Raw genomic sequence first — 25,140 nt, 5'->3', positions numbered from 1 at the left:
TTCCGTGTCCTCTTAAGAAGACAGAGTATCAGGATCAAGTTTGGAGAGCATAAAGGGACAGAAGGCAGTGTTCTTCTTTGTTTGCATTAGAGAATGAGTCCCAGACGTAGTTAGTTTTATTCATTTTCTGCACAATTGAACTTTGAGTTGCAGCAGACTACTTGATTAGAGCCAAATGAGTTTGATTCCAGGTACATGGAACTTTGGGACATCTCAGATGTTCTCCATGAAGTGGGTGTCTGGGACAGTTTCTAGTCTAAACAATTTGCCCAATGGCCTGGATGTGTGTTGGCAATACTGTGATATTCTCTATACTGTGGGCCAGACCATTATCTCCCCTACGTCTCATGGGCCGAGTATGACAGGTGTGTGGGACCACCCACCTGCAATCATCTGATGTCGCAATGATGTTGGTTGCCCTGTTCTGCCTGCATGGATCTGAAAGAGCACCTTGCCGAGTGCTTCACAACATAGCCACTTTCAAAGTGCCACTGGTGGCGGTGTGACAGGGCCTTTTCAGTGGTGCTTCCTCATTTGCAGAATGCTCTCCCTCATTATGGACTTTTGGAAGGAATTTAAAAACATTCCTGTTAACAGAGGCATCAGGTGGTTGAAAGCCACTGTTCCTGGCAACTCTGAGATCTCTAGCTGATCACGTTTGCAATGGTATTTTTTTTAAAGAATGCTTGCAACTGTTTTTAGTTGTTGCTGTTGTTGTGTTTTTAATGTTTTATTATGTTTTATAAATACCTTGTGGGGCATTTTATAAGACCTGGCAGAGACGTGTGCACAGCACTTCATATAGGGATTTGCAGGCATCACCTTTGGGCTGAACCAGGTTATTACCTGCTCCATACCTGATGACAAGTTGGCATGACTTAGCCAGCATAATTGGGTTTGGAAGTTGCCCACCCTTGGTATAGAGGCAGGGATTTGATAGCGAATTTTCAACAAGAGGAGAAGCTTCCTTGGATGGCTGCAGCAATGCAAAAGGATGCTACAGAATCTATAGCATATCCTTGCCTTGCTGTTGCCATACAGAGAAGAATCTCCTCTTTTTGCTCTAAATTTGCTGTCAGATATCTGCCGTTTGATTACCAGGCAGTGGTTTCTGTAGACGGTGTTATTTGTGTTGTTTGGCAGCCGCTTCACCATCTGTAATTTTATGCATGTGAGTTATCTATGTAATAAGCTTCAGTGAATGCAATCTGATGAGACCTTTGGTCTTTTCAAAAGATGAATACTATTTTTATTCAAACAGGCCACTTTAGCTTTATGAATCTCTCACCATTGCAAAATGCAATGAGGTCGAGAGTTTCATTTCAGTACATCTCTGCTAAGCTGTAGGGAATGACTCCAGAAATCCCTCTCTTTGTGCGATGATGGTTGGTGTCAGTGAGTTACCAGGATGCCACCTAACCTGCTGACACTAGAGGGGACTCATTCGGTGCCATCTTGCTGATCTTGTGAACTTTCCATCTCATTGCCCATTGTTGGAGAGCAACTGCTGGACCAGACAAGACCCTAGATGTGATCCAGCATAGGTACTGTCTACTTTGACTGGCAGCACCTCCCAAAGTCTATGTTTAATATTCAAGGCTTATCTTTAGAATAACTAGCTAGACAAACTCCTTCCCTCAGCTAAGGAGATCTGTGCATATAAGCAGGCCTGTGAGCACACATCTACTGCCTAGATTTGGATAAATTGGATGCGCATTCAGAGGCGCACTGCGCATGAATTTGAATGGTGGGACATTTCCGTGTGCTTTCAAATGTGCATCCTCATTCTCCTTTCCATGCAACTAGCTGTGCATTACCGTCATGTTTATTCATGACGAGCTGGATTGTGCATAGGGTGTGTGTCACAGTTTTTGCCTGCGAGTTTGTAATTTGGAGAAAACGGGACAGAGCATGAAAGAAACTGAAGAGGGGAATTGAAGGGCTGAGCTGAGATGGGGAGGGAAGAGAAACAGTTCAGTCAGGGCAGGGGTGGTTAGCTTGTGGCTCTCTAGGTGCTGCGGGACTACAACTCTCATCAGACACAGCCAGCAAAACCAATCATTGGAGTTGAATTATATCCCAACAGCACCTGCAAGGCCACCCCTGAACTGGGGACAGAAGCATGTGAGAAAAGCTAAATTTTAATGTGTGTATAGCCAATGCAGAACATATATTTGCAGTGAAAGGGGATTCTAAAAGTAAGATGGCACAATAGAAAATGGAGGGCTAAAGGAAAGAACAAAAGGAAGACAGGGCTCATGAAGAGAAGTTGGAAGCAGCAGAACCAAAGGAGCTTGAATGAATGTAGAAAAACAGGGGGAAAAATTGGGCAGCATGCAGGGGAGCAGAAGAAAGCCTCTAGCCTCAAGGTACAGAGAGCTCCATATTGTTGTATAAATCTATATGCACTTAATCATCCGTTACTGTTGTGAATAAGCTTTTAATCTTGCACATTCATCCCCTTTGAATGTACGTCTGCTGGTGTCAGAGATCTAGTGTTCAGCCATAAAAGACTGAAGGGGTTTGATCGCCATGGGATTCCTAATCCCAGAAGAGTTTTATATATATTTTCTGCGTGTCTGTGGTTCTCTCTCCCTTTCTCCCAGCCCACCTCTGTTCTTCTCTTTGTCTCTTCATCTTTCTTATTCTTTATGTAGCACACGATGGCTGCACACGTACGGCTGTGGCCGTCAGGAGCAAATTGGACAGGGATGCGCTTCCAAGCGTGCACCCTTAAAGTGAAGGAGTAACACCCTTTTTCAATAAGCGATTAAGTACAGTGGTACCTCGGGTTACATACGCTTCAGGTTACATACGCTTCAGGTTACAGACTCAGACTCTAACCCAGAAATAGTGCTTCAGGTTAAGAACTTTGCTTCAGGATGAGAACAGAAATCGTGCCCTGGTGGCGCAGCGGCAGCAGGAGGCCCCATTAGCTAAAGTGGTGCTTCAGGTTAAGAACAGTTTCAGGTTAAGAATGGACCTCCGGAACGAATTAAGTACTTAACCCGAGGTACCACTGTAGTAGGTTGTTCATAGTAACCAGTAGGATCAGCTGGTAGAGGAAGTAATGTATGTTATATGCAGAGAACTCACATGCGACATTAACCTGGCCTCTTCTTTCTCCATAGCAAACACGGACAGATTTCTCCTGGGATGGCATTAACGTGAGTACTGTCCCCATTCCCTAAGACAGAGGTTGGCCCTCTGGGATTGCTCAACTACATATCCCATCATCCTTGAGCAGTGGCTGTGCTGACTAGGACTGATAGGAGCTTCAGCCGAACCACATCTGGAGGGCCCCAGCTTCCCCACTGTTGCCCCAAGAGATTTTCTTGCATAGACTCCATGTGTCTGTGTGGGAGCCTATCTTGCTACTGGTGGGTTTTGGATTATATCTCAAGTTGGGTGTATTGCTGCTTCCAGTCTGACCCATAGTGATTGCAAGGGTGCCTGCTGAACATTTAGGAATCACATCTGTCAGGGAACTGCCATCGGAGCTAGGGGCGGAGGGAAGGCTCCAGAGGGATGCCAGAGAGGGTCCCAGCAGGGAGAGAGGCAGCCCATCTGCTGGGGAAGGAAATCAGCGTAACACCAGTGGAGAAGGGGGGCAGATGGGGGAATCGGAGAGGAGGCTCCAGGACTCTTCACTGGAGACCAGCGGGGGGAGTACGGGTGCTCCGCTGCCCACACCCTCCCTGCGCAGGGAGAGTAGGAAGAGACTTGGCATCAAAGAACTTCTTTGCTGGAAGAAGTTCAAGAAACACCCACTGACGGATTCTGCCAGCGACTGAGACAGCCACGAAGTGAAGGGCTGTCCAGACAGAAAGGGTTCAACCAGGTAACCTGGCCAGGAGTGGCATCAACTTACACACGAGCAACCCCTATAACCATTACAACATCAAATAAAAATTGGCCCAGAGCGGGCATGTGAATGGCCCACCACCTCTCCCTGCAGTCGTTCCAGTGAGGACTGGCACCTCCTTGCCACCCACTCCTGCTTTGCATTAGTTACCCAGAGGCAGGGAAGCAGCAGCAGAGATCTGTACTTTTGAATTAGGTGGATGGATAAATGAATATTTATTTTGCTAAGCGTTTTAATTATGCTTTTGTGCATTTAAAGATTTCGGTTATGAGGGCATCTCTGTGGCACACAAGCACTATAATTTGAAAGCACAATTTGCCTACTTTTCTCGGTTGTGAATGGATCTAGTAATAGAAGTAGTGATTTGCCTCATACATTTTAGTTTAACTCTTCATATTGCACTCTTTCTAAACATAGGAGGCGCTCCCATTTATTTTGAAATTTTGTCACTCTCCTTTACTCAGTGTGGACATCACGCCAGCTATGGTTTGCACTACTTATAGTTTAGAACGAAAGCCATGGGCTTCTCCTTCAGAAAGGCAAACACAAGAGTTAAAGCCATAGTTGCGTAGTGGTTAGAGTACTGCCCTAGGACTAGGGAGACCAAGGTCCAGATCCACACTCTGCCATGAAGCTCACTGGGTGACCTTGAGCCAGTCACTGTCTCTTGACCTAACCCCTGTAGGATTCCTGTCAGGATAAAATGGGGTGTCACCTTAAGTTGAAGGAAAAGTGGGATACCAATGAAATAAATGCACAAATAATCCTCACAGGAACCCTGCGCAGTAGATTCGACCAAGTGACTGGCCCAAACTCACACAGTGGCTAAATGTTGATCAGAATCCTTGTACACGGAACTTCCATTCTTAGCTACCATATTTTTCGCTCTATAAGACGCACCAGACCATAAGACGCACCTAGTTTTTGGAGGAGGAAAACAAGAAAAAAAATATTCTGAATCTCAGAAGCCAGAACAACAAGAGGGATCGCTGCGCAGTGAAAACAGCAATCCCTGCATTCGCTCCATAAGGCGCACACACATTTCCCTTACTTTTTAGGAGGGAAAAAGTGAGTCTTATAGAGCAAAAAATAAGGTATCTTAGCTAATAGCTGCTGGTGAATCTACCCTCTGTGAATTTGTGCCTCTAACCCCTTCTAAATACAACCCAAGCCAGATACAAATATGATGTGGGCAGGAAATGCAAGTAAAGCTGAAATATACTCAGAGTCAAGAGTGGATTTCATGCTCTTTATGCAGCTCATAGTGGTGAGGAGGAATGGAAGTTCCCCCAGAATGTCTGCCTTATATACATTATTTACACAATGGGCCCCACGTGATTGGCTAATTCCGGGATTCTCCTGTAGGCCAATCAGGTTGCGGATTCCCTTCCACCTGGAGCTGGATTGGGTGGCTCCTGTGGACCAATCAGACTGCTGCATTCTGAATCCTATTGTTCTAGGACCAATCAGACGGCTGCCTTTTGGATCCTATTCAACTCAGTACATAACCAAAGCTTTCCTTCATTTTTTTAAATGAACAAATCCCTTCCATTTTTATACAAGAATAATAAATTCCTGCTGAAGTGAACTTTTATTATGTTTGACTTCTGTGAGGAGGAGGAGTTGGAGAAGGAGGACAGCTTAAATTAGCTTTATTCTGTTGGGCAGAGCCTGGAGTTGCAGAGCTGGGATGGCCTGGGGCTTATTGCCACATACACCTGTACACTTGCTCACCTAAGATCAATAGCTGCAAACAGCTTTGCTAGATAGCATGGCAAGCATCCTCAAGAATGGCCGATTCAGACACCTATCAGGCAAGGACATGAGTACAATGGCGTGAGTGAAGCATGCTGGCATGGCCTGAGACTCACCTGCCCGGTATGGCTCACCCTTGTGATTCATGTTTTACTCCCTCTTTTTCACAAAGAAATTTGTGCTTCTCTGAAGAGGTGCTAACCTTTCAACAATTACTTTGTACACCCCCTCCCCCCAGATCCAGAGGGGTAGCTGTATTAGTCACTTCCACAAAAGCTTCTGCCATAGAATACATTTGTCAAATCTTTTAAATTGCCGCAAGACTCTGGGCTGTTTTTTAGCACAATGTTCCTCACCCCAGCCATTATTCTAGTCTCCTTCATTAGCAAAGCCTCTTTATTTAGGGAGGGAGGTGGAAATAGAGAGAGATTTTCTTTTGTACAGATCAACTGATTCACCATCAACACAGTGCTTAAGGTTCTGGAATCATTTTTTTCAAGGGCAGGAAAGGAAAAGGTTCGATATATATATATTTTTTTACCTCAGCGTCACATTCCCATGGAGATATCTCCAGGTGATAGAAATCCTTATACAGAAGGCTTTGAATACTCAGCAGAACTATACTATAAATGCAGCCCCACAACCTCAAGAATAAGAAGCATGAAAGCGACCATATAGATAAACACAAAGCATCCCCTTTCAGGTTATCTCCTTTCCCTTTGTAACATTCAGTTCCATTTGCCCCATGGCCCATGCCAATTGCACTGAGTGTTGCCCCTCCAGTGACAGCCAATGTTTTGAGGGCAGAGGCAAGGAAACGAAGAGCACAGTGACATCAGAATGTTAAGTAAGTTATGCCACATGTTTTCAACAGCAGTCCTCTGTTTATCGTAATTTTAAAGCCCTGCTCTAAACATGGGGCAAACTGAAATTAAAAAATGTGTGGCACCAGGGACACTGGCCTGGACATCTGCTTAGTTACATTTTTTAAAAGACCTTTCTCACCTCCTTTCCTCAGTAATATCTTCATCCAGTTAGTATTAAACTTTTCCCATTCTTCTCCTTCCGCTCCAGTGCTGTGTATACAGAACAATCTTTAGGATTGTCGTTGTTGCTGCTTGTTGTTATCTTCATCTTTTCATAAATACTTCACCTGAACAAATTTCTGGCCAAAAAAGCACACCCGACTAGTCATGAGATACATCTTAGCACACCAGGGCTGGCCCAAGACAGGAATATCCAAAATGGCATACTCAACCCAATAATTCCCTCCCACGGGCAGTTCCTGACCAAGCCCCATGCAGCTTTTCAGTCTAGTTACTAATTTCCCCATCTTTATTTGTCCCTTCTCCTTTGGTTTCTTCTGCTTCCCAGTTCCTTGTGTTCTTAGAAGTCCAGACTGGAATGTCTCCTTCCCTCCCCCTCTTACCTTTTCATTCCTTTTACATGATCTCTCTTTGCAGCTCTCCATGGAAGACACAACCTCCATCCTCCCCAAGCTGAAGCGAAACTCCAATGCATATGGGATTGGAGCTCTGGCAAAGTCTTCCTTCTCTGGTGAGGATCCCAAACCTGTGGCTCTCAAGCCATCTATCTCACTTTTCACCAATCTTGGCTTTATATGTATATCCCTTACTTTACACTGAACGACACATACCCTTTTTAAACCTGAAGTGACTTCATTACCAACTCAGACTCCAGGCTTGTGTGTCAATATACTCACCAGTTCCATTAAGACTTGCACTACTACTTCCTATGACAAATTTCCATTGCGGAACAAGTATGTCAAAATGTGTGAATAGTAGAACACCTGTCCCCACCTCAGAAAGACATTGTGACAACTCAAACGCCTTTAGTTGCATGTGGCTTAATTGCATTTCATATGCATGCATTAGCAAAATAAATTGGATACAGGCCACCAAGGACCCACGGAGATTTGTGAAATGATGTGTTTGCACAAAATTTATCTCCAAAAATATCCAATTGCTTATATGGTGTCAACTAATGGAGAGTGCTTAAAACAGGGGGAGGGGGCTGCTTTATATTTGCTTATATCTGCTTAATGTTATATAAAATCAGTAAACTTTTTTTTTTAAAAAAGGAGGAAATTGACTAAAATTGTTTTGATGTGAATGATCTTCAGACTGTGGGGAGGTTGAGGTTTTGTTTATTTGCTCATTAGTGGATCTGAGTATTGCTTTGTTCACTATTTGAGTATTTTTAATGGCTTTTATATGAAATACTAATGTATTATATGACTCGCCGCTCTTTCCCCCCTATGGTAATATGTGTGGTATATCTTTTTTCTCTTTTTTTGCTGTAAGTTGTTTGGAGATCTTTGGGTGACAAGCAACTAATAATGAAAATGAAATAAATATCAGTTACACTGTGGCCCCCAATAACCAGATGCCCAGTCCATTTCCCCCTTTGGTATGATAAAAGGCTGCAGTGCCCATACTTGGTCAGATTAAAACGTGGCAACTAAGTTCATTATGGGGCCCCACGTCTTATGACTTTTACGTGTTTCCTTACTTAGACCAGTATGTAGATAGAGTTTTGGAAGCAGGTATGAAGAAGGAATGGGAGAACTGGGTGAAAATGGGCCCATCCTAGGTTGACAATCAATGTCTCTGGAACTGTATAATAGCCCCTTTTTGTTTTCCTAATGTCTGGCGCCTTAGGGATATCCCGCACCATGAAGGATCACGTCACCAAGCCCACGGCCATGGGGTCGGGTCGCGTCGCACACATGATTGAGTGGCAAGGTTGGGGCAACGGCAACACCCAGCAGCAGCAGCACACCCACGAAACAGTGCGCAAGGATGCCGACGCTTACTCGGACCTGAGTGATGGGGAGAAGGAGGCCCGATTCCTTGCAGGTGGGCTGCTACTGTTTGGCTGTCCATCGGTGGATGTGGTGGAACAGGAGGGTATAGGAGTGGGAACAGTTGAACTGGACTGGATCCATTTTCTCTGAATGCATCTTCTCTCTGGATTGCATAAACATTAACCCACCCGATGTCGTGGGCGCAGGGGAAACTTAGAAGGAATGACCTTTTGATCCCTTCCAGCTTTCTGGGAGCAAAGTGGAAATAGCCCAAGAGGCATTTCAAAGGAGAACACGCATGCTGAGGAAATTGTTGTTGTTGTTAAAATTAATATACTGCCCTTCATCAACAGATCTCATGGAGGTTCACAGAATAAAATAAAATAAAAAACAAGTAAATAATTAAACCAAAACAGCAAAGCAATAACTCTTCTCACAGACACTTTAAAAAGGCTATAGGATATTAATCAGCCACAGGCCTGGTTGAAGAGGAACGTTTTCGCCTGGCATCTAAAAAATATAATGAAGGTGTCAGGAAAGACTCAGCGCACTTATTGGGCCAGATTCAACTCGCCATCCTCACCAGCGAAAGCTTGCATGAGGACTGTCACTAACTTAAAAGGGCTCCCCGCCTCCTGTGCCCACGGTTTAGGAGAGCCCCCCCCCCGGGGGGAGAGAGGGGAGATTGTTTCACCAAGCAAGCCAAAATGCTTGTGCTGATGGAGCGATCTCCTTAGTGCTATGCTGAATTCCTCTGGTTATCTGGCTGTGAGATACACTGGGCACGTCCCAGTCCCATTCCATATTGCTGGCCTGCCACTAGTGGCGGGGGGCGGTGCGGTGGGGGAATTCTCCGTGTAATAACATCAAGACATGGGGTAAGTATACTATGCACTATAGAGCAGGGAGGAGGAAGCTCAGCACAGGGCTGCTGTTTGCCACTCTCTGCCCTGCGTTCCCTATTAAGGTACAGTTGCAAGAGGATGCTTACAAGGGTTACATTTATTCCATGGCCCTTTGCAGGCATGCTTATGAGTATTAGTGGAACCAGGGTAACGGCAGCTATTCTGGATTGGGGTTCTGAACCCCTCAGAAAACCAAATCCTGATACTTGGGTTGGGAGCCTGGGCAATGGCACAGAAGATCAGGCTACTCCATATTGCTAAGTTAGGATCCCAGCCAGAGTTTCTCAGGAACTGGCACGGACTGGGCAATGGGACCCAAGAGGCAGGATCTGCGGCTATTGGCTGGGGGAGAAGAATGGGGCAATCCCATGTACCGCTATCCTTCTCTCTTCTCTGCTCAACACAGGGGTGATGGAGCAGTTTGCTATCTCAGAAGCCACCCTCATGGCCTGGTCTTCCATGGATGGCGAGGATGTGAGCGTCAATTCTAACCAGGAGAACCAAGCTGGCAACTACAACGAGAACTACCAGGAGATGATGGAGAACCAGGGTGAGCATTGGCTTTTCCTCCTGGAGTTGGTTGAAGATGTCCCCATCTGCAATTCGGGATGGGTGGGGGTTAATGATGAGGACCTACATTATATGGATACTGTGAGAATTGTTGAAGTGTGCATGCACACGAAAACCCATACCAATAACTAACTTAGTTGGTCTCTAAGGTGCTACTGGAAGGAATTTTTAAAATTTTGTTTTAGCAATAAGCATTCTGAGATAATTCTGATAAAATAACAGAAGCCTTCTCCACAATAACTCAGGGCAAGTCTTTAATTGTAGCTGCCCCTGTTCTGTAGAACTGCATCCCCTCTGGAGATACAGTAGACCAGTCGTTCCTAATTGGTGGTCTACGGACCCCACAGGGTCTGCGGTGCCTTTCATATAACTAAAACTATGGTAGAGGTACCAAAATTTTCAAAAGTACTGGGTCCACGGCTAGGCTTTTGAAAAACCGGGATTCAGCAGTACTTAGCAAATTGGAAGCCACTGTGGTGCCTCTCTATACTTCCCAGAAGGCACTTTAGTTTCCACAAGTTTTTCCACCAGAGTGAACAGGCTTCTCTGCCTTATGTGTACTGTTTTAAAACTTGCATTTAATTTGCTTATTTTGCACCATTTCAAAAGCTGCTTTTAGTTGTTTTTTACGTAAATCACCTTGAGATTCAAGTGGATGGTGATTCGTAAATTAATAAATTAATAACGTATATAAATACTAAAGCACTAAATAAATGCTTGATTTTTTTCTATTTCTATTTCTATCTATAAACTTCTTTCCCCCAAACCTTTCTGGGATCTGTGGTTCTCAATCCTCTCACTGAGGGGAATTTTGGCCTAATCTTGTGGAAAGGGACTGTCTTGGGCATTTTGGGGGCTCCTCACCCGTTTTAAAACCCTTTAAAGAGGCATGGGAGCCTCCACAGAAACAAAGAGCTCTCTATAAGAGTTAGAAGGTTAATTTAAAAAATGGTGGAAGGGTAGAGCTAACACATTTGTTCCCATTCCTCACACCCACACCCTGGGTGTTTTATTAACCCTATTTGTAACGTCCGGAGATGGCTGGACTCTGATTTCCTTTCTTCCATTTTTAAATTTTGTTTCTCCCCCCGACTCTTCCCTTCCCTGCAGAGCACCTGGCCCAGGCACAGTATGACAGTTGGCCTCACTCCTACGTCTCGCAAGGCATGTACTGCCTGGGTTCATCCGAGGCCTGGGAGACCAGCGACCAGTCTCTCATTGCTTCCCCAGCGACTGGCTCCTATCAGGGCCAGAACTTTGAAGAGTCCCAGCCCAGCTTGCAGGAAAGCGTTCTCATCCAGAACAACCTTATCCAGCAGCATCAGTTGTTGCAGCTACAGCAGCAGCAACAGCAACTACAACAACAACAGCAGCAGCAGCAGCAGCAGCAACAACAGCCACAACAGCAGCAGCAGCAGCAGCAACAACAACTGCTTTCTAATACTAGCCTTGTGGATGTATGGCCTGCTCAGACAGTTCCTAGTGGCGGCGGCAGCAGCACAGATTCCAGCACCTTTGTGGGAATCCACACAGAGGAGGAGGAAGGAAACCCCTTGCTGGAGAAGGCTCCCTTACTGAACAAGAAGCCCTCGCCCGAGGAGGACGATGCTGTCTGCCGGGACCTGGAGTCCCTGTCCCCCCGCGAGGAGCCGGAGCCTGCTGCCCTCAGCCGCAAGGTCTCCGACGTTACCTCGTCCGGGGTGCAGTCTTTTGACGAAGAGGAAGGTGAAGCCAACAACTGATGCTGCCATGGAGGAACCCTTTGCTCTTATGCATGGGAAACACACGGGTGGGTTGGGGGAAAGTGATAGGGAAACCCCCTCTCCAGCTCCCGAAGTCCCCAAGCGCACGAGCACACTTGTTTGTTTGTTTTTAGTTTCACGGCAAGGTAAGCCGAGGACCAAAAGTGCTGGGCAATGCTAAGTCTCCCCCACCCACCCACCCACTCACCCCTTCCTCCTGTACATGTTGGGCTGAGCCTTCAAGACCTACTGCCTTGGACACCCAAACACAGAGAGCTCAGGGAATGCAAGACGGTGGCCTCCACTGGCTGTGTGGTGGATACAGGTTGTGCTTTTAGCAGAGATGTGGGGTTTTTTTGAGGGGAGGCACACATTCGTACTTAATTCAGCGACGCAGAAGATGCTGCTACGATCTGCTTTGGCTCTTGGGACTGGAAGGTCATTGAGGATACAGGCAAGAGTTTCAACGGCAGCGTCGTGGAGCAGGAACAACGAGGGCGTGCAGCTTTGTAGACAAAAACGTACCGCAGCAAAATTTGCAACCCCAGGGCCCGTCCTAAAGTGAGGTGCTGCTTGGAGAGGCACTCTGGACTTGAGTCCGAGAAGAGAGTGATGTGTGGAGAGAGAGTGACTCTGTGGATGTGCAGGCCATGCACCAGAATGAGGCTCTGTGGGTACCAACTATCCTTTGATGTGGACAGAGCTGCTCTATGAGTCCAGCCCAAACCTCATTCTTCAGCCCGTGTGCATTGTTGGCCTCTGCAGAAACCTTCCTTATTAACCCCCGTTACCTCTGCCTACCTGGGAGCTGGAGAGAGGGGTTTCTCCCCCTATTTAATATTGGATACTGCATGCAGGGTAGGGGAAGGGGGAGGGTGGGTCATCTGCCAGTTTTCTATTTTATGCAGCCATGGAGTTCTCTCCTTCCAGCTGTGTGCAGGTGCAGAAACCAAGGGAAGCAAGCATGCGTGGCTTCAGCACCACCCTCTCCCAGTTTCTGTTAGAACTTTTGTCGCTGTTCCCCTCTCCCTAATTTTTTTGTATTTCCAAGTAACAGCTTTTGAAGCAGAAGCTAACAGAGAGGGAATAGCCTGGGTGCCACTTAGCGTGAGGTCATATTCCTTTCCTAGCACCACCAGATCTTCTGTAGTGCCAAAATACTGATGAAGCAGAGACTGGGAAAAGGGTGATTTTCCTCTTTCCGTTGAAATCTCTCTGTCTCCTTTTTACGCTGACAATGTAAATATTTCTCAGGCTTCATCTTGATTAGGAACGAAGACAGGGTGAGTTAGGGGTTCTTAAGTTTTGCAGGGCATTTGTTGTTTTTTTTGACCGGGAGTGATTTTGTGAATGAGAAGTCATGGCTTATGGGACATACTTTTTAGTCCATCCTCAAATGCTGCTTTGCTGCAAAAGACAAGAGGGGTAGTGTTTTATCAGCATAAAAACCACATTTTTATCCTCCTGCAAGTCTCCAGAAAATTATTTTTAAAAAATGGAAGAAAAGGACGGAGTGAACAGTTACATTTTGCTGGGCAAAACCACACGTTTGTTATTGAAGCGGTGGAAGCTTATTTCTGATGAGGAAAGTCTTGCCAAATGTGACTGTAGGGCTGTCTGATGAAGGGAATCCTTCAGGAAACAGCCCTGTCTCTGCTCCTCTCCAAGCCTGACCTGTTCTGAGGCTTGCCGCTAATTACTTTCGGCAGACTACCGGTTGCAAGACCGAGGAGTGAACCAAGACGGAGGAGTGCTTTGCTTACCTATCTGGGGCGCTTTGTGCAGATAAAGAAGATGAGCGTTCAGCCCAGAACACCCTGGTTTGCATCCAGAAGGTGTGAGCAGAAGGTGAACAGGACACTATTGTTCATTCACTTTTGATGGAGAGAATAGTGGGAGGTTTTCACTTCATGGATTTCAAAAGCTAAGAGGGCCCCGTCTTCCCTCTCCACGGCACTTTCCTTGAAGAAGCCTTCACGACCGCGGACACGTGCTCAGGCAGAAGCAAGCGCAGCAGATGCATGAATGAGAAGCCTCTTGGCAACCCTTCCCCAACCTTCTCTCCTTTCCCTTCCTCTTCCTGGCTCCTCCAGTGGAGAGGCGGCTCGGATTCTGAGCTCTGGGGAATCCACCTCTCTCTTTTAAAAATATGTTTACATGCTACTGTGCCAACCTCTGAGGGCTAAGAGGATTGGATACAGCACTGCTCTGAATATGAGGGCGAACCCTCGTGTTCCTGCATTTATCTTAATTGCTGCGTTCTGGCTGGCTGTCAGTTTTTTTTGGGTGGGGGGGGGATTCTGCTGGTGATGATGTAGAAGCAAGAAAGCGCAGAGCGCAACTTCTCTGCAAGTGAAGAATGGATGAAATTCCAGTTGCCCCAACATTTTAGAGCCTTCAGGTTCTCCAGGAAGCTTTGAGATGTCCTCAGTATTGGGGTTTGGGGTGGGGGCAGTGAGTCAGGCAGCCTGCTACTTCTTTCCTCCAAACCATTCTTGCTCCATGTGCCTATCCAGGACCAGGACTCAACCTGGATGTTTACGGTAATTCTGTTTCAATGTAAATGTATCCTGCTGTCATCTTGGCACTCACCGGACTCGAGACAAGTGGTTCATCTTGTCCAAACCCGTTCTTTTATTGTCTGTCTTTTTTAAAAACAAAAAATGCAAGCAACTTGTGTGCATTTGGTAATATTATGTGACACTACTGTTTTGGGAGACGTATATTTCTTTTTTTTCCTCTGTCTGAGATGTGGTGCATAAAGAGAGCAGCTTTCTCCACCCTTGGGTCTCCCAGATGTTGTTGGGCTACAACATCTGTTGTCCTTTAACCAGCATGGCCAGTGGTTAGAGATAACGTGGGTTGTGGTCCGAGTGCGCTAACTCTAGGGGGCGGAGGTGTCGCTCAGCCCCTTGAATATTGAGGGAGGAAGCTGAATCACTGAGCTGAGCGTGGCACAGCATCAAAAGCAGGCTCCTCCAGAGTTTGAGAGAGGAGGAGCTGCAGCCATTGAAGCTGTGCGGTGCTAGGCAAGGCGTGACATCACAAGCATGCGACACGCGAGTGATGTCACAAATGCGACGCGTCGCTGCGGGCCCCCAATCTTCAGCCACAAGCGGAGCCTCTGTTGTAGTCTGACAACATATGGGGACAAAAGGTTTGGGAAGGCTGCTATGGAGGGGCACATGGTTTGGCATCTAGCAAAGAAACAACAGGAGATAGAGAAGGAGGCTAATTTTGTGTTTTGGGGGAACCATACTGAACATTTCTGTAGAGTGGAATAGAGAATCACAACTCTGCTGTAGCATTCTACAGCCTGCCACTAGAAAGCCCTGCTCAAAAACAGAGACTCCATTCTCTATTAAACTGTACAATTCCTGGAGAAGTTTTCTAAATAAACATTATTTCAGGACCATTCAACTCAATTTTAACTTATTTTTTAAAATAAGGGGGTCTTCCCTTGCCATTCTGAAATTCTTCTGACATTTAAGGCAGTGTGTGTATGTTTATAACTCTGTCCTCCACCCACTACCGAAATCTTGCCTGGCTAGCAAGAATTCTCTCCCCCCCCCCCATTTTATACTTGGCCTTAGATTAGAATTCTTAAGCTTCAGCCCTCTCTTCCCAGGCTCTCAAGAGGTAAGGGGCTTGGTTTGTTGAGCCAAATTCAGAGAGAATAGTCAGCAAAAGCACTTGTGGCCCCCTAAAGATTAAGCCACGTGTCTCGTGGCATCAGCTGAAATGGATGAGGGCAGCTCAAAAGCAATTCCTGACGGATGGGATCCTCATTAGCAGCAGATGTCCTGAAGGAGCTGTTAAGATAAACCGGGACTCCAGGTGGCGAGGTTAGAGCGGTGTCCTCAAACGTAAGTAAGCCGCAGTAAAGTGGTAGGTAGAAAAATTGCTCTCAGCATTATCAGAGAAGCGGCAGATAGGAGAGCGTAATGAACCCCCCTCCGCCACTCCGCCACCTCCCCTCAGGATGTTTTCTCCATTACCTCAATTTATTTCTGAACATGAAGCATTGCTGAGAGAAAAGCGGCTGGGGCAGGAGCAGAGTTTTTGCAAGGAGAAAGTGGCAGCACTTGTGTTCCTGTGTTTTGAAGGGCCCCCCATCTAGGTCGAAGGGTGCCATGTTTCTTGACTCTCGCTGATTATAAATTAATATCTGCATGTGCAGTAATGGGTCCCCCCTCCTGTATTTTGCTATGGTACCTGAGTAATGTACATGCAGCACATCTGAACTGCGCATGCATTTATTTATTTTTAGTTGCTTGGTCTCTCCAAATACACATGAGCAGTGAAGAGGATCTGGTCTCCAAGGCCAGCTTGGAAACCACACAGGTCAAATATATGGCCCATGGCAAATGTATTTTGTACTCCCATATGGCTTATGTAAATTGATCAGCAATGGGCTTTAAGCAGTGGATGTTAAACACGATGAGTGAATGTTCTTTGGTTTGTAGAGTAACATCAGTAGAATTAACCATTGTGTGCTCATGCACAAGACGTTGTTACGAGGTGCCTGGAAGCTTATGCCCAAAATTACTGATTTATATCCCTTTTCCACATAGAGGGACTATCTTTGAAATAATTAGGGGGAAAAAAGCTAAAGGTACCCCTGCCCGTACGGGCCAGTCGTGTCCGACTCTAGGGTTGTGCGCCCATCTCACTTAAGAGGCCGGGGGCCAGCGCTGTCCGGAGACACTTCCGGGTCACGTGGCCAGCGTGACGAAGCTGCTCTGGCGAGCCGGCACCAGCGCAGCACATGGAAACGCCGTTTACCTTCCCGCTATAAAAAGGTACCTATTTATCTACTTGCACTCAGGGGTGCTTTCGAACTGCTAGGTGGGCAGGAGCTGGGACCGAAAGACTCATCCCGCCGCGGGGATTCGAACCGCCTACCATGCAATCGGCAAGCCAGTAATGAGGTGAAATCTGGCTCTGCATTTTCATGGCCCGGCTGTTTGGTTTCAGCCCATTAGAAGCCTTAAAAAAAATAAATTATGCCACTTACTCCCTTTGTAGGAATGCAAAAGTACCATTTAGCAGAGCCTAGAAGACAAAGACTAGCATATCTGTATGACTACATAATCCACTCTGCTGCAATATCATAATGCTCACTTGGCTACATCGGCTATATAGTTTTATTTCAATTTTTTGCTTCAGTTTTAGAAAATTTGCTTGAATGGGTAGCGAAATCACTGCCAGAGCATTGTGGAAGGGTAGCTTTGTAAAATGTCTGTTGTCGAGGTCCCTGGTGCCTTCAGAGTTTGGGGCCCCAGGTTAGAGACCTATGGTTCTTCCTCCCCCCCAGCCATGAACCTTATCTCACCATCCAGCGTTGCTGGAAGAGCAGTAAAGCAGGCTAGGAGTGGAGCATGGGTTTCAGATCACACCAAGCCTCTTGTGGGCTCTTAAAGCAGCCACAGATAATCAGGCACCTATCTAGCCTTGCTGGGTGCTGGCACTGGCCATAGTAAACTAAGAAATTTAGGAATAAATTCCTTTTTAAAAAAGAACCAATTTCTGTCCTTGAAGCCCGAGGGTCAAATTAAAGGTGATGTTTCTTTAGGTTCCTTGAATTTGATGAGGCTGCTGCTGGGAGAGGTACTTAGCCTTTCAAACTGACCCAGCTCTGAGGGGGAAAATATGTCGAGTCTTATCCCTTGTGAGGCGAGAAGCAGATGGGTGGAGTGTTTTGTTTTTAGAAAACTAGCAGCCTGCAGAGAAAGGGTTAAGTCAACTCCCTCCACCCTATGGCTCAAATAAAAATTTGGAGCGCTCTGCAGCTGCACTAAAGGAAATAAACAAGACGAAGGTATTTTATTATGCCTCCTCCATCAAACCTACTTTAGGCCTGAGTGCAAGGCATCCATCATTCATGATCCTCCATTTCTCATCTGGTAGAGTGTTGTTCAGCAGCACCTGCTGTCTCTGTTTCCTTCCTTCGTAAGGCATGCAGTTAAACCAACATAGTCATACATCCTGCTACCAATGGGCGGGCACAGCCAAGGTGGCTTGAAAACCTTAGGAATTCACTTTGTAGAATGTGTAAGACTTTCCCCAAGTGCTCAGAATAATTCATGTACAACCTCTGCTTTGTAAGACTTCAACAAATTATCTGGGTGGCTTGCATAAGGTGACTTGCATGGTTAGAATACCAAGTAGCCAAAGTGCATAAGGAATTCATACCTTATATATATATATATACACCTTAGTATAGGCAGCATACAGCAGAGTTGAAATCAAATTAGAAGAAAAATACAACAAAATATTGGAAAAACAAAAACAGAATTGGCTTGAAGTTAGAATGACATTAAGGCAGGTGCCAGGCAAGCCTCTCTGAGGAGAACATTTTTGCCGCCATCATGACAAACCTGTAAGTTAGACAAGTATGTCTTGGCCTCATTTCATCACTGGAGCAGATGATGCTGGGAGGATAGCAACTCACCCAAATGCTGTTGAACATAGAAAGCAGAGTCATAACATTGATCTATTTTACTCCGTATCGTCTGCACTCACAGTGGCTCTCTCAAGATGGCATCCTCACCCTACTTGGCGATGCTCAAAATGGAACCCGGGGCCTTTTATCTCCTAAGCTATGGCCTGCCCTAGGATTTCATGACAGAGATAATTGAACCCAGAGCTTCCCAAATTGCAGCACATTCTCTTAACTGGTACATTGCACTAGTTTCTTTGACAGCTTGCCCTCAGATAAAGCAGACCGAGGCCGTGGTAATTTCCATGTCTGATCGATGAGCTCGGAAATATAATGGCTTAGACAGAGAGATTTCAGGCTGAGATGTGTGGCTTCAGTTTCAGTGTGTTTGGCAGGATAGCCTGGGTTTAATAGGCTTTGATAACCCTGTTCAGGCATTCACCCCACATGTGGGTCAAATTGCAGGGGGAGCAGAGGGGCCCTTGTTGGCCCTGCTGTCTTCTGTCACATTTGTGTTGCTCCGCTTCCCCTCTGTAAGCTAAAGAGGGGACTTCAATGACAGGGAGCCTGCCCTAGCCATGTAGGCTTTCTCTGTGTGCAGCATAAATACCCCAACAGAGGGCTTTGTTAGCTGGTTGAGTGGCTTTGAGCAGAAGCAGGTGCTGCGATTCTGTGTTTCCTCTCTTGATCCAGCTCACAGGGCTGCATGTATTTAGTCTCAAGTAAGGTAAAGGGACCCCTGACCATTAGGTCCAGTCGTGACCGACTCTGGGGTTGCGGCACTCATCTCGCTTTATTGGCTAAGGGAGCCGGTGTACAGCTTCCAGGTCATGTGGCCAGCATGATTAAGCCGCTTCTGGTGAACCAGAGCAGCACATGGAAACACCGTTTACCTTCCCGCCAGAGCAGTACCTATTTATCTACTTGCACTTTGACATGCTTTCAAACTGCTAGGTTGGCAGGTGCAGGGACCAAGCAACGGGAGCTCACTCCGTCGCGGGGATTCGAACCGCCGACCTTCTGATTGGCAAGTCCTAGGCTCTGTGGTTTAACCCACAGCACCACCCGCATCCCCATTTAGTCTCAAACACAGTGCCCAAAGGGGAAGGAGGGCTAAAAGGACTCCACCTCTTTTCAACGGACATATTCAAGTTTGGCCTGGTCTGAAATGAAACCATCCCACTCCCACTGCCGGCACTGTTCATCCAGCAATTGCTAATGATGCTCTTCAGCAGTGTTTCCCAAACTTGGGTCTCCAGCTGTTGTTGGACTACAACTCCCACAAGCCCCAGCTAGCAGGACCAGTGTTTGGGGATGATGGGAACTGTAGTCCAGAAACAGCTAGAGGCCCAAGTTTGGGAAACGCTGCTATTCAGGACGGAGAGGGTGGCATCTTGGTTTATTCCCCCCTTACCAAACAGCTGATCAGGGTGGTTTCTGGGAAGCTTTTCTACGCTTCAATGGAGCTTGTTTTGTGCTGTTTTAATGAATTGCACTTTATGGGTTTCCAGGTATGGTCTGAAAGCACATGAAGCCACCTCCTTGTTGAAGCTAAACAGGTCTGGGTCTGAGCAATGCCAGGATGCCAGGCTATCTGGGAACCACAAATATAATGCCTTGTGTTCAGTGATGAACACAAGAAAGAAGGGGTATAGGTGTAAGAAAAGAAATAAATAAGATACGTTAGTGGGAGGGTGTCATTTGGTTTTTTTCCCAACGCAGTCCTATCTTAGACTGGCCTAGAGTGAAAATAATTTTCTGTAGTTGTTGGACAGCCTCTAAAGCAAGAAGGGTTGTACAACCAGCCATTGTGGCCCATAAACCAGTTTGTTGTGGAAGGGAAAGTTGGATGTTGGCTTGTGCCTCTGTTTACCATCCTTTCTCTGGTTACTTTGATAAGATTGAAGTCTGAGTCTCAGGTAGCCAAGCCGTGGCTGAGCTGGTGCCCTCATTTTAGGGTTTTGTGGTCATGTAACAAATAGGTGGTAAGACGGCAGATGGAGGTAGGTGATTTGGTTGCAAAAGGAGTGAAGTTCTGTAGCGGTTTCCCACCTGAATGTCACCTTTCCATGCATCAAATCATCTCCAGTACCAGATATTTTGCTGCAGCCTTGCTCTGGGTCTTCCTTTAATTTCATATGCAGGAGAGAGGGATACTTATTCCTGAACATCCACTTACCCAAGACCTTATTTCTGTTTTCTAAAAAGAAAAAGCATGAGGAGAAGTTTTTATTGCATCTATACAAGGAGAGAGCTCTTTGTTTAATGGTGGCACAACCCTTGACTTGTAAGCAAGCTGAGACCAATTCATATAAAAGCCATGGGAGTGGGAAATGATTGAAGTGAGAAGGAAACAGGCAAGTATTTCTACCCTCTCCTCCCAAAACTGGTTTCCCTCCAGCTGTTTTCTCCTTGCAATGCTTGCATGGACTCAAGACCCTGCAGGGAGTGACATGGCAGAGTTAAATGGTGGGGGGGGGAGACAGAGAGAGAGGAAGGAAGGAAGGAAGGAAGGAAGGAAGGAAGGAAGGAAGGAAGGAAGGAAGGAAGGAAGGAAGGAAGGAAGGAAGGAAGGGAAAGAAAGAAAGAAAGAAAGAAAGAAAGAAAGAAAGAAAGAAAGAAAGAAAGAAAGAAAGAAAGAAAGAAAGAAAGAAAGAGTAAGAAAAGCACTGGAAGTGTTTAATCCACTCTGGTCTGAACGCTCCTCCAGACAAAATAGAGTACTAGATGTGAGGGTGAAGGGTTCTACCTTTGACTTCTCCCCAACATAGGTTTTCCATGTGCAAGGAAGTTTTTGTATGTAAGAGTGTTCAGTCGCGTGGAACCCCAGTTGCAGCCTGAAGTGGTAGAGTCCATATGCAGAGTTATCCCTTCAGGGCTAAAAAGAAAGAAAAAGGGCTTCCGTGTTCTCTGAAATGGGTTCCGCTTTCTTTCCACACGTTCCAGGCCAGGCTTACCCGAACCCTTTTTCCGCAGGCATCTCTTCAGATCCAGAATGCCTTTTCCTTAAAGTCTACAACCGCCTACGTCTGGGTTTTGTCCAAAAGTCCATTTGAGCAACCTTTGCTCCGATTCCTTCTGTTGTTTCCAGAAACCATGCTATGTGTGAGACAGAAACAATTTTGTGAATATAAGCTACTGTCCTTTAATATTTATCTCTGGTTCATTTGGTGCTGTGCATGAAGTGGTGGAATCCTTGGGGTCCTCCCAGCTACAAAATGAGCCTCAAAAATAATTTTGCAATGAGCAAATTCTTTCTTTTTTTTAACAGCTATTTTCAGGGGTGGGCGGGGGGGGGGGTACTACAGATTATAAGGGTTGTGTGCAAGGGAGCAATGGGGACTGATCTACTAAAGCACGTTTAAAAGTTACCAAAGGTTGGGGGGTTAAGTTTGGGTGGTTTTTTAAACATATATATATATGAATTGCATCAGGAGATTACGAGGAGAGGGGCAGCTCTAAGTCCTTTTCCTGCTCTGAATTTCTGAAAAAGGGGTGAAGCGTAGAATCTTCCCATCCTTTACGGATGACATTTATTGAGGTCTGTGACTTTTCAGGGAGAAAGGAGGGTAATAGGGAAGAGCAGGACAAGACATGGGTCTACAGTTGTAACCCTCTCACCACTACCGACACCCCTTCTGTCTAGGGGAGGGGGAAGCCCCCCACCAGACAAGCAAACAAACAACAAACAAAAAAAACAGATTTGCCTTTGGTCTTCCAGCTCCAAAATGTCTTTGCTTGAAACTTTTTTGCTGGTTATTCTGCGCATGTTTTGATAATGTGACTTATGAGAATTATATCTTCTATAAATATATATATATATATACCATATATATAAATATATATATGTAACTATACAAATAGATATAAAAATTATATGGCGACCATGCCTGGTTGTGGTTCACACCCACCGAGGATAAGGGAACATGGCCTGGAAGGGCATGTATGAACCTCGTGAAGTTCTTGTTATTAAACAGCACGTGGTTTTGCCATTGTGGTTGGTGGAAGTGTGTTTTATTTCCGTGCGGGAGGTCTTACCAGATGCACTGAGCGTATTCTGAAAGGGAGGTGGTGGGTGTGGTGATCACACAGGGTCCCCGGACGTTTCACCGTCTGTTGATCCCTGTGCCACCACTTTATTTCTCGCTGCCACCACCCAGGCCCTACCTGGTACAATACTGAGTCCAGTCAGGGTTAAACTGGAACATAAACTTTTGTTTATTTATTGCAGTTTAACAAGTGTGTGGTTTCATAAACAGTATCGGTCAATTACAAACATGGGGTGCCTAACCAGACCTATAACTTCCATTCCCTGCTCTCACTCACCAAACCACCTCTCAGATATTTACTTGTCTTCCTAGCCCCTAACTGTTCCTGACTCAGCTTATTTCACTACACTCAACCTACTCACAAACTCTATCCCAATTCACTCCCACTCCCACTCCAACCAACCACCCAACTCCCAACAAACTCCTTCCTTCGCCCCTCCCAGAGCTGGTTTTATAGTCCCTCTGACTCCACCCCCTGGGTTCTGATTGGGTAACCTGTTTAACTATTTCACCTCCATTACTCTCATATGTCAACGTCACAGCGGGGAGCAGGAGAAAAGGATGGAAAAAGCTGAAAAAGCGCCAACGAAATAAAACCCACCCACCCACACTTCCACAAAATCTCTCGTTTTGTGTAGACAAAGTATTGCTTTTCTCCACTGAGTTAGAAAAGGGGCACTGTGGTATTCCCAGTTCATGTCTGGCACATATTACTACCTTTTTGACCAGCAGAACACTGGCCATCTCTAGGTCACCGAATGGCGGCAAACGCCACCCAAAAGGGCAGCCATGTTTCTCCCCTCCTCCATAAGGTCTGTAGAACTAGCCTTAGTTCATGTCACAATTTCACACATTTCCCTGCCAGCAGAACACGAGACTCTTAATCCCAGGGTTGTGGGTTCAAGCCCCACGTTCGGTGAAAGAGTCCTGCATTGAGAGGGGTTGGACTAGATGACCCTCGTGGCCCCATCCGACTCTACGATTCTATAATAATAATTTCTTATTTATACCCCACCCATCATTTCTTATTTATACCCCACCCACTCTGGGCGGCTTCCAATCAAGTGTTAAAAACAATACAACATTAAATATTAAAAGCTTCCCTAAACAGGGCTGCCTTCAGATGTCTTTTAAAAAGAAGATAGCTGCTTATTTCCTTCACATCTGAAGGGAGGGTGTTCCAGAGGGCGGGTGCCACTACTGAGAAGGCCCTCTGTCTGGTTCCCTGTAACCTCACTTCTTGCAATGAGGGAACCGCCAGAAGGCCCTCGGTGCTGGACCTCAGTGTCTGGGCTGAACAATGGGGGTGGAGATGCTCCTTCAGGTATACTGGGCGAGGCTGTTTAGGGCTTTAAAGATCAGCACCAACACTTTGAATTGTGCTCGGAAACGTACTGGGAGCCAATGCAGATCTCTCAGGACCGGTGTTATGTAGTACCGGCGGCCACTCCCAGTCACCAGTCTAGCTGCCGCTAGAAAAGCTCATTATGGGGTTGGGGGTGGTGGGAAAGATAGCAAGGACATAATGATGGCATAACCCGAGGTAGCGCCCACTAGACTTTATGGAGGAGGAACGGGCTGGGAAATGGACTCACGGTTGCGATTTCTGACAGCGAGTGCATCTACAGCAGCTGTTCCCATCCTGGTGCCCTCCAGCTGCTTGAGACTACAAATCCCATCAGCACCCGGTCAGGAAAGGTTGGTTTATAGTGATGGATGTTTTGGGGGCTTAGGTTGTGCCTTTGCATTGGCCGAGCACCCAAGCAGCTAAAAGATGTAGTATATTCAGCCAGACGACGCAGTGTATATTTTAAAATAAGACAAAGTTTAATGTTTCTGTTCTTTAACTTTACATACATGGTTAGACGTTAGGATTTTCATTTTGGGGCTCCCCCTTCTATCGATGGAGATGATGCTCAGACACTGCCTGATACTAATGAAAGGTAATTATGACCTGTTTGCCAGAAAACAGCCTTTTTGACAGTGGAGGTCCTGGCCTGGCCCAACCAGCCTTGTAACTTCCTTGCCCTGGCCTCTCCCCTGCCTCAGAATGACATTCCATTACAGTCACCTTATATATGAAACATTGGGGATGGGGGTATCGATCCATGAAAGAATGTTTGGATTTGATATCCCGCTTTATCACTACCCTAAGGAGTCTCAAAGCGGCTAACATTCTCCTTTCCCTTCCTCCCCCACAACAAACACTCTGTGAGGTGAGTGGGGCTGAGAGACTTCAGAGAAGTGTGACTAGCCCAAGGTCACCCAGCAGCTGCATGCGGAAGAGCGGGGACGCGAACCCGGTTCACCAGATTACGAGTCCACCACTCTTAACCACTACACCACACTGGCTCTCATGTGGCATGACCCAGAAGAGGAGTACAGTTCTAAGAGCCAAGATCAAGAGGCAAACAGAGAGCAGCAACTTCCAAGAAGCACACTTCTCCTCCATGCTAACCAAGACCTGTGTTGTCAGTGAAGACACTTCCATCCACACATGTGAGCAAGACCATTATCAGAAGAATTTTTTCCCCACCAACTCCCAAGAAGCGCAGCTTGACAGGTACTGGACATTTTATGTATCCCCGACACAATAATAATAATATACCACTTGAGATTGTTGGCCTAGAAACCAATAAGCCAACCTAAAAAGCTATGGGTACATCCCAGACCCTTCAAAACGTAGGGAAGATGTTTGTTGACACACACAAAATACAAGCAAAAAGTAACATACACAACATTCTTGCTGTCATGTTTTGGTTTCTTTTTAAATCCTGCTTTCTACCTTAATGACCTGGGTCTGGGCTGTACAATTTCACACTGCTGACCCTTCAGAAAGGGGTGCTCGATAGCTTTACCTAGGAAATGCTACATGGAGGGACATTCAGTTCTGTAAGTCCCCACCCACTCCTGCAGCTGAAAGCATTGCGACACAGACATGGGCTGATGCTGTCCATGAGAACCAGGCCATATTCTGTTTGGGGG

General features: G+C 46.2%; 1 protein-coding gene across 5 annotated transcripts in view; it reads left to right on the top strand.

Moving 5' to 3' along the window:
* Positions 1-15,084, top strand: part of FAM131B (family with sequence similarity 131 member B) — a 47,331-nt gene extending 32,247 nt beyond the window's left edge. For 4 of the 5 annotated variants that reach the window (XM_081894521.1, XM_081894523.1, XM_081894525.1 and 1 more), the window contains exons 3-7: positions 3,132-3,167; positions 7,084-7,178; positions 8,294-8,499; positions 9,759-9,902; positions 11,033-15,084. In XM_081894521.1, the coding sequence (XP_081750647.1) occupies positions 3,132-3,167; positions 7,084-7,178; positions 8,294-8,499; positions 9,759-9,902; positions 11,033-11,664 (1,113 nt within the window). In that variant the 3' untranslated portion in view covers positions 11,665-15,084. Of the gene's footprint in view, positions 1-2,072; positions 2,370-3,131; positions 3,168-7,083; positions 7,179-8,293; positions 8,500-9,758; positions 9,903-11,032 lie in introns of those variants that run through there. The other variant, XM_081894522.1, reaches the window with a different exon arrangement.
* Positions 15,085-25,140: the final 10,056 nt, after the last annotated feature.

The sequence above is a fragment of the Podarcis melisellensis genome (assembly GCF_964234715.1).
Source record: "Podarcis melisellensis genome assembly, chromosome: 17".
Lineage (NCBI taxonomy): Eukaryota > Metazoa > Chordata > Lepidosauria > Squamata > Lacertidae > Podarcis > Podarcis melisellensis.
This window is presented reverse-complemented; position numbering and strand designations above follow the sequence as displayed.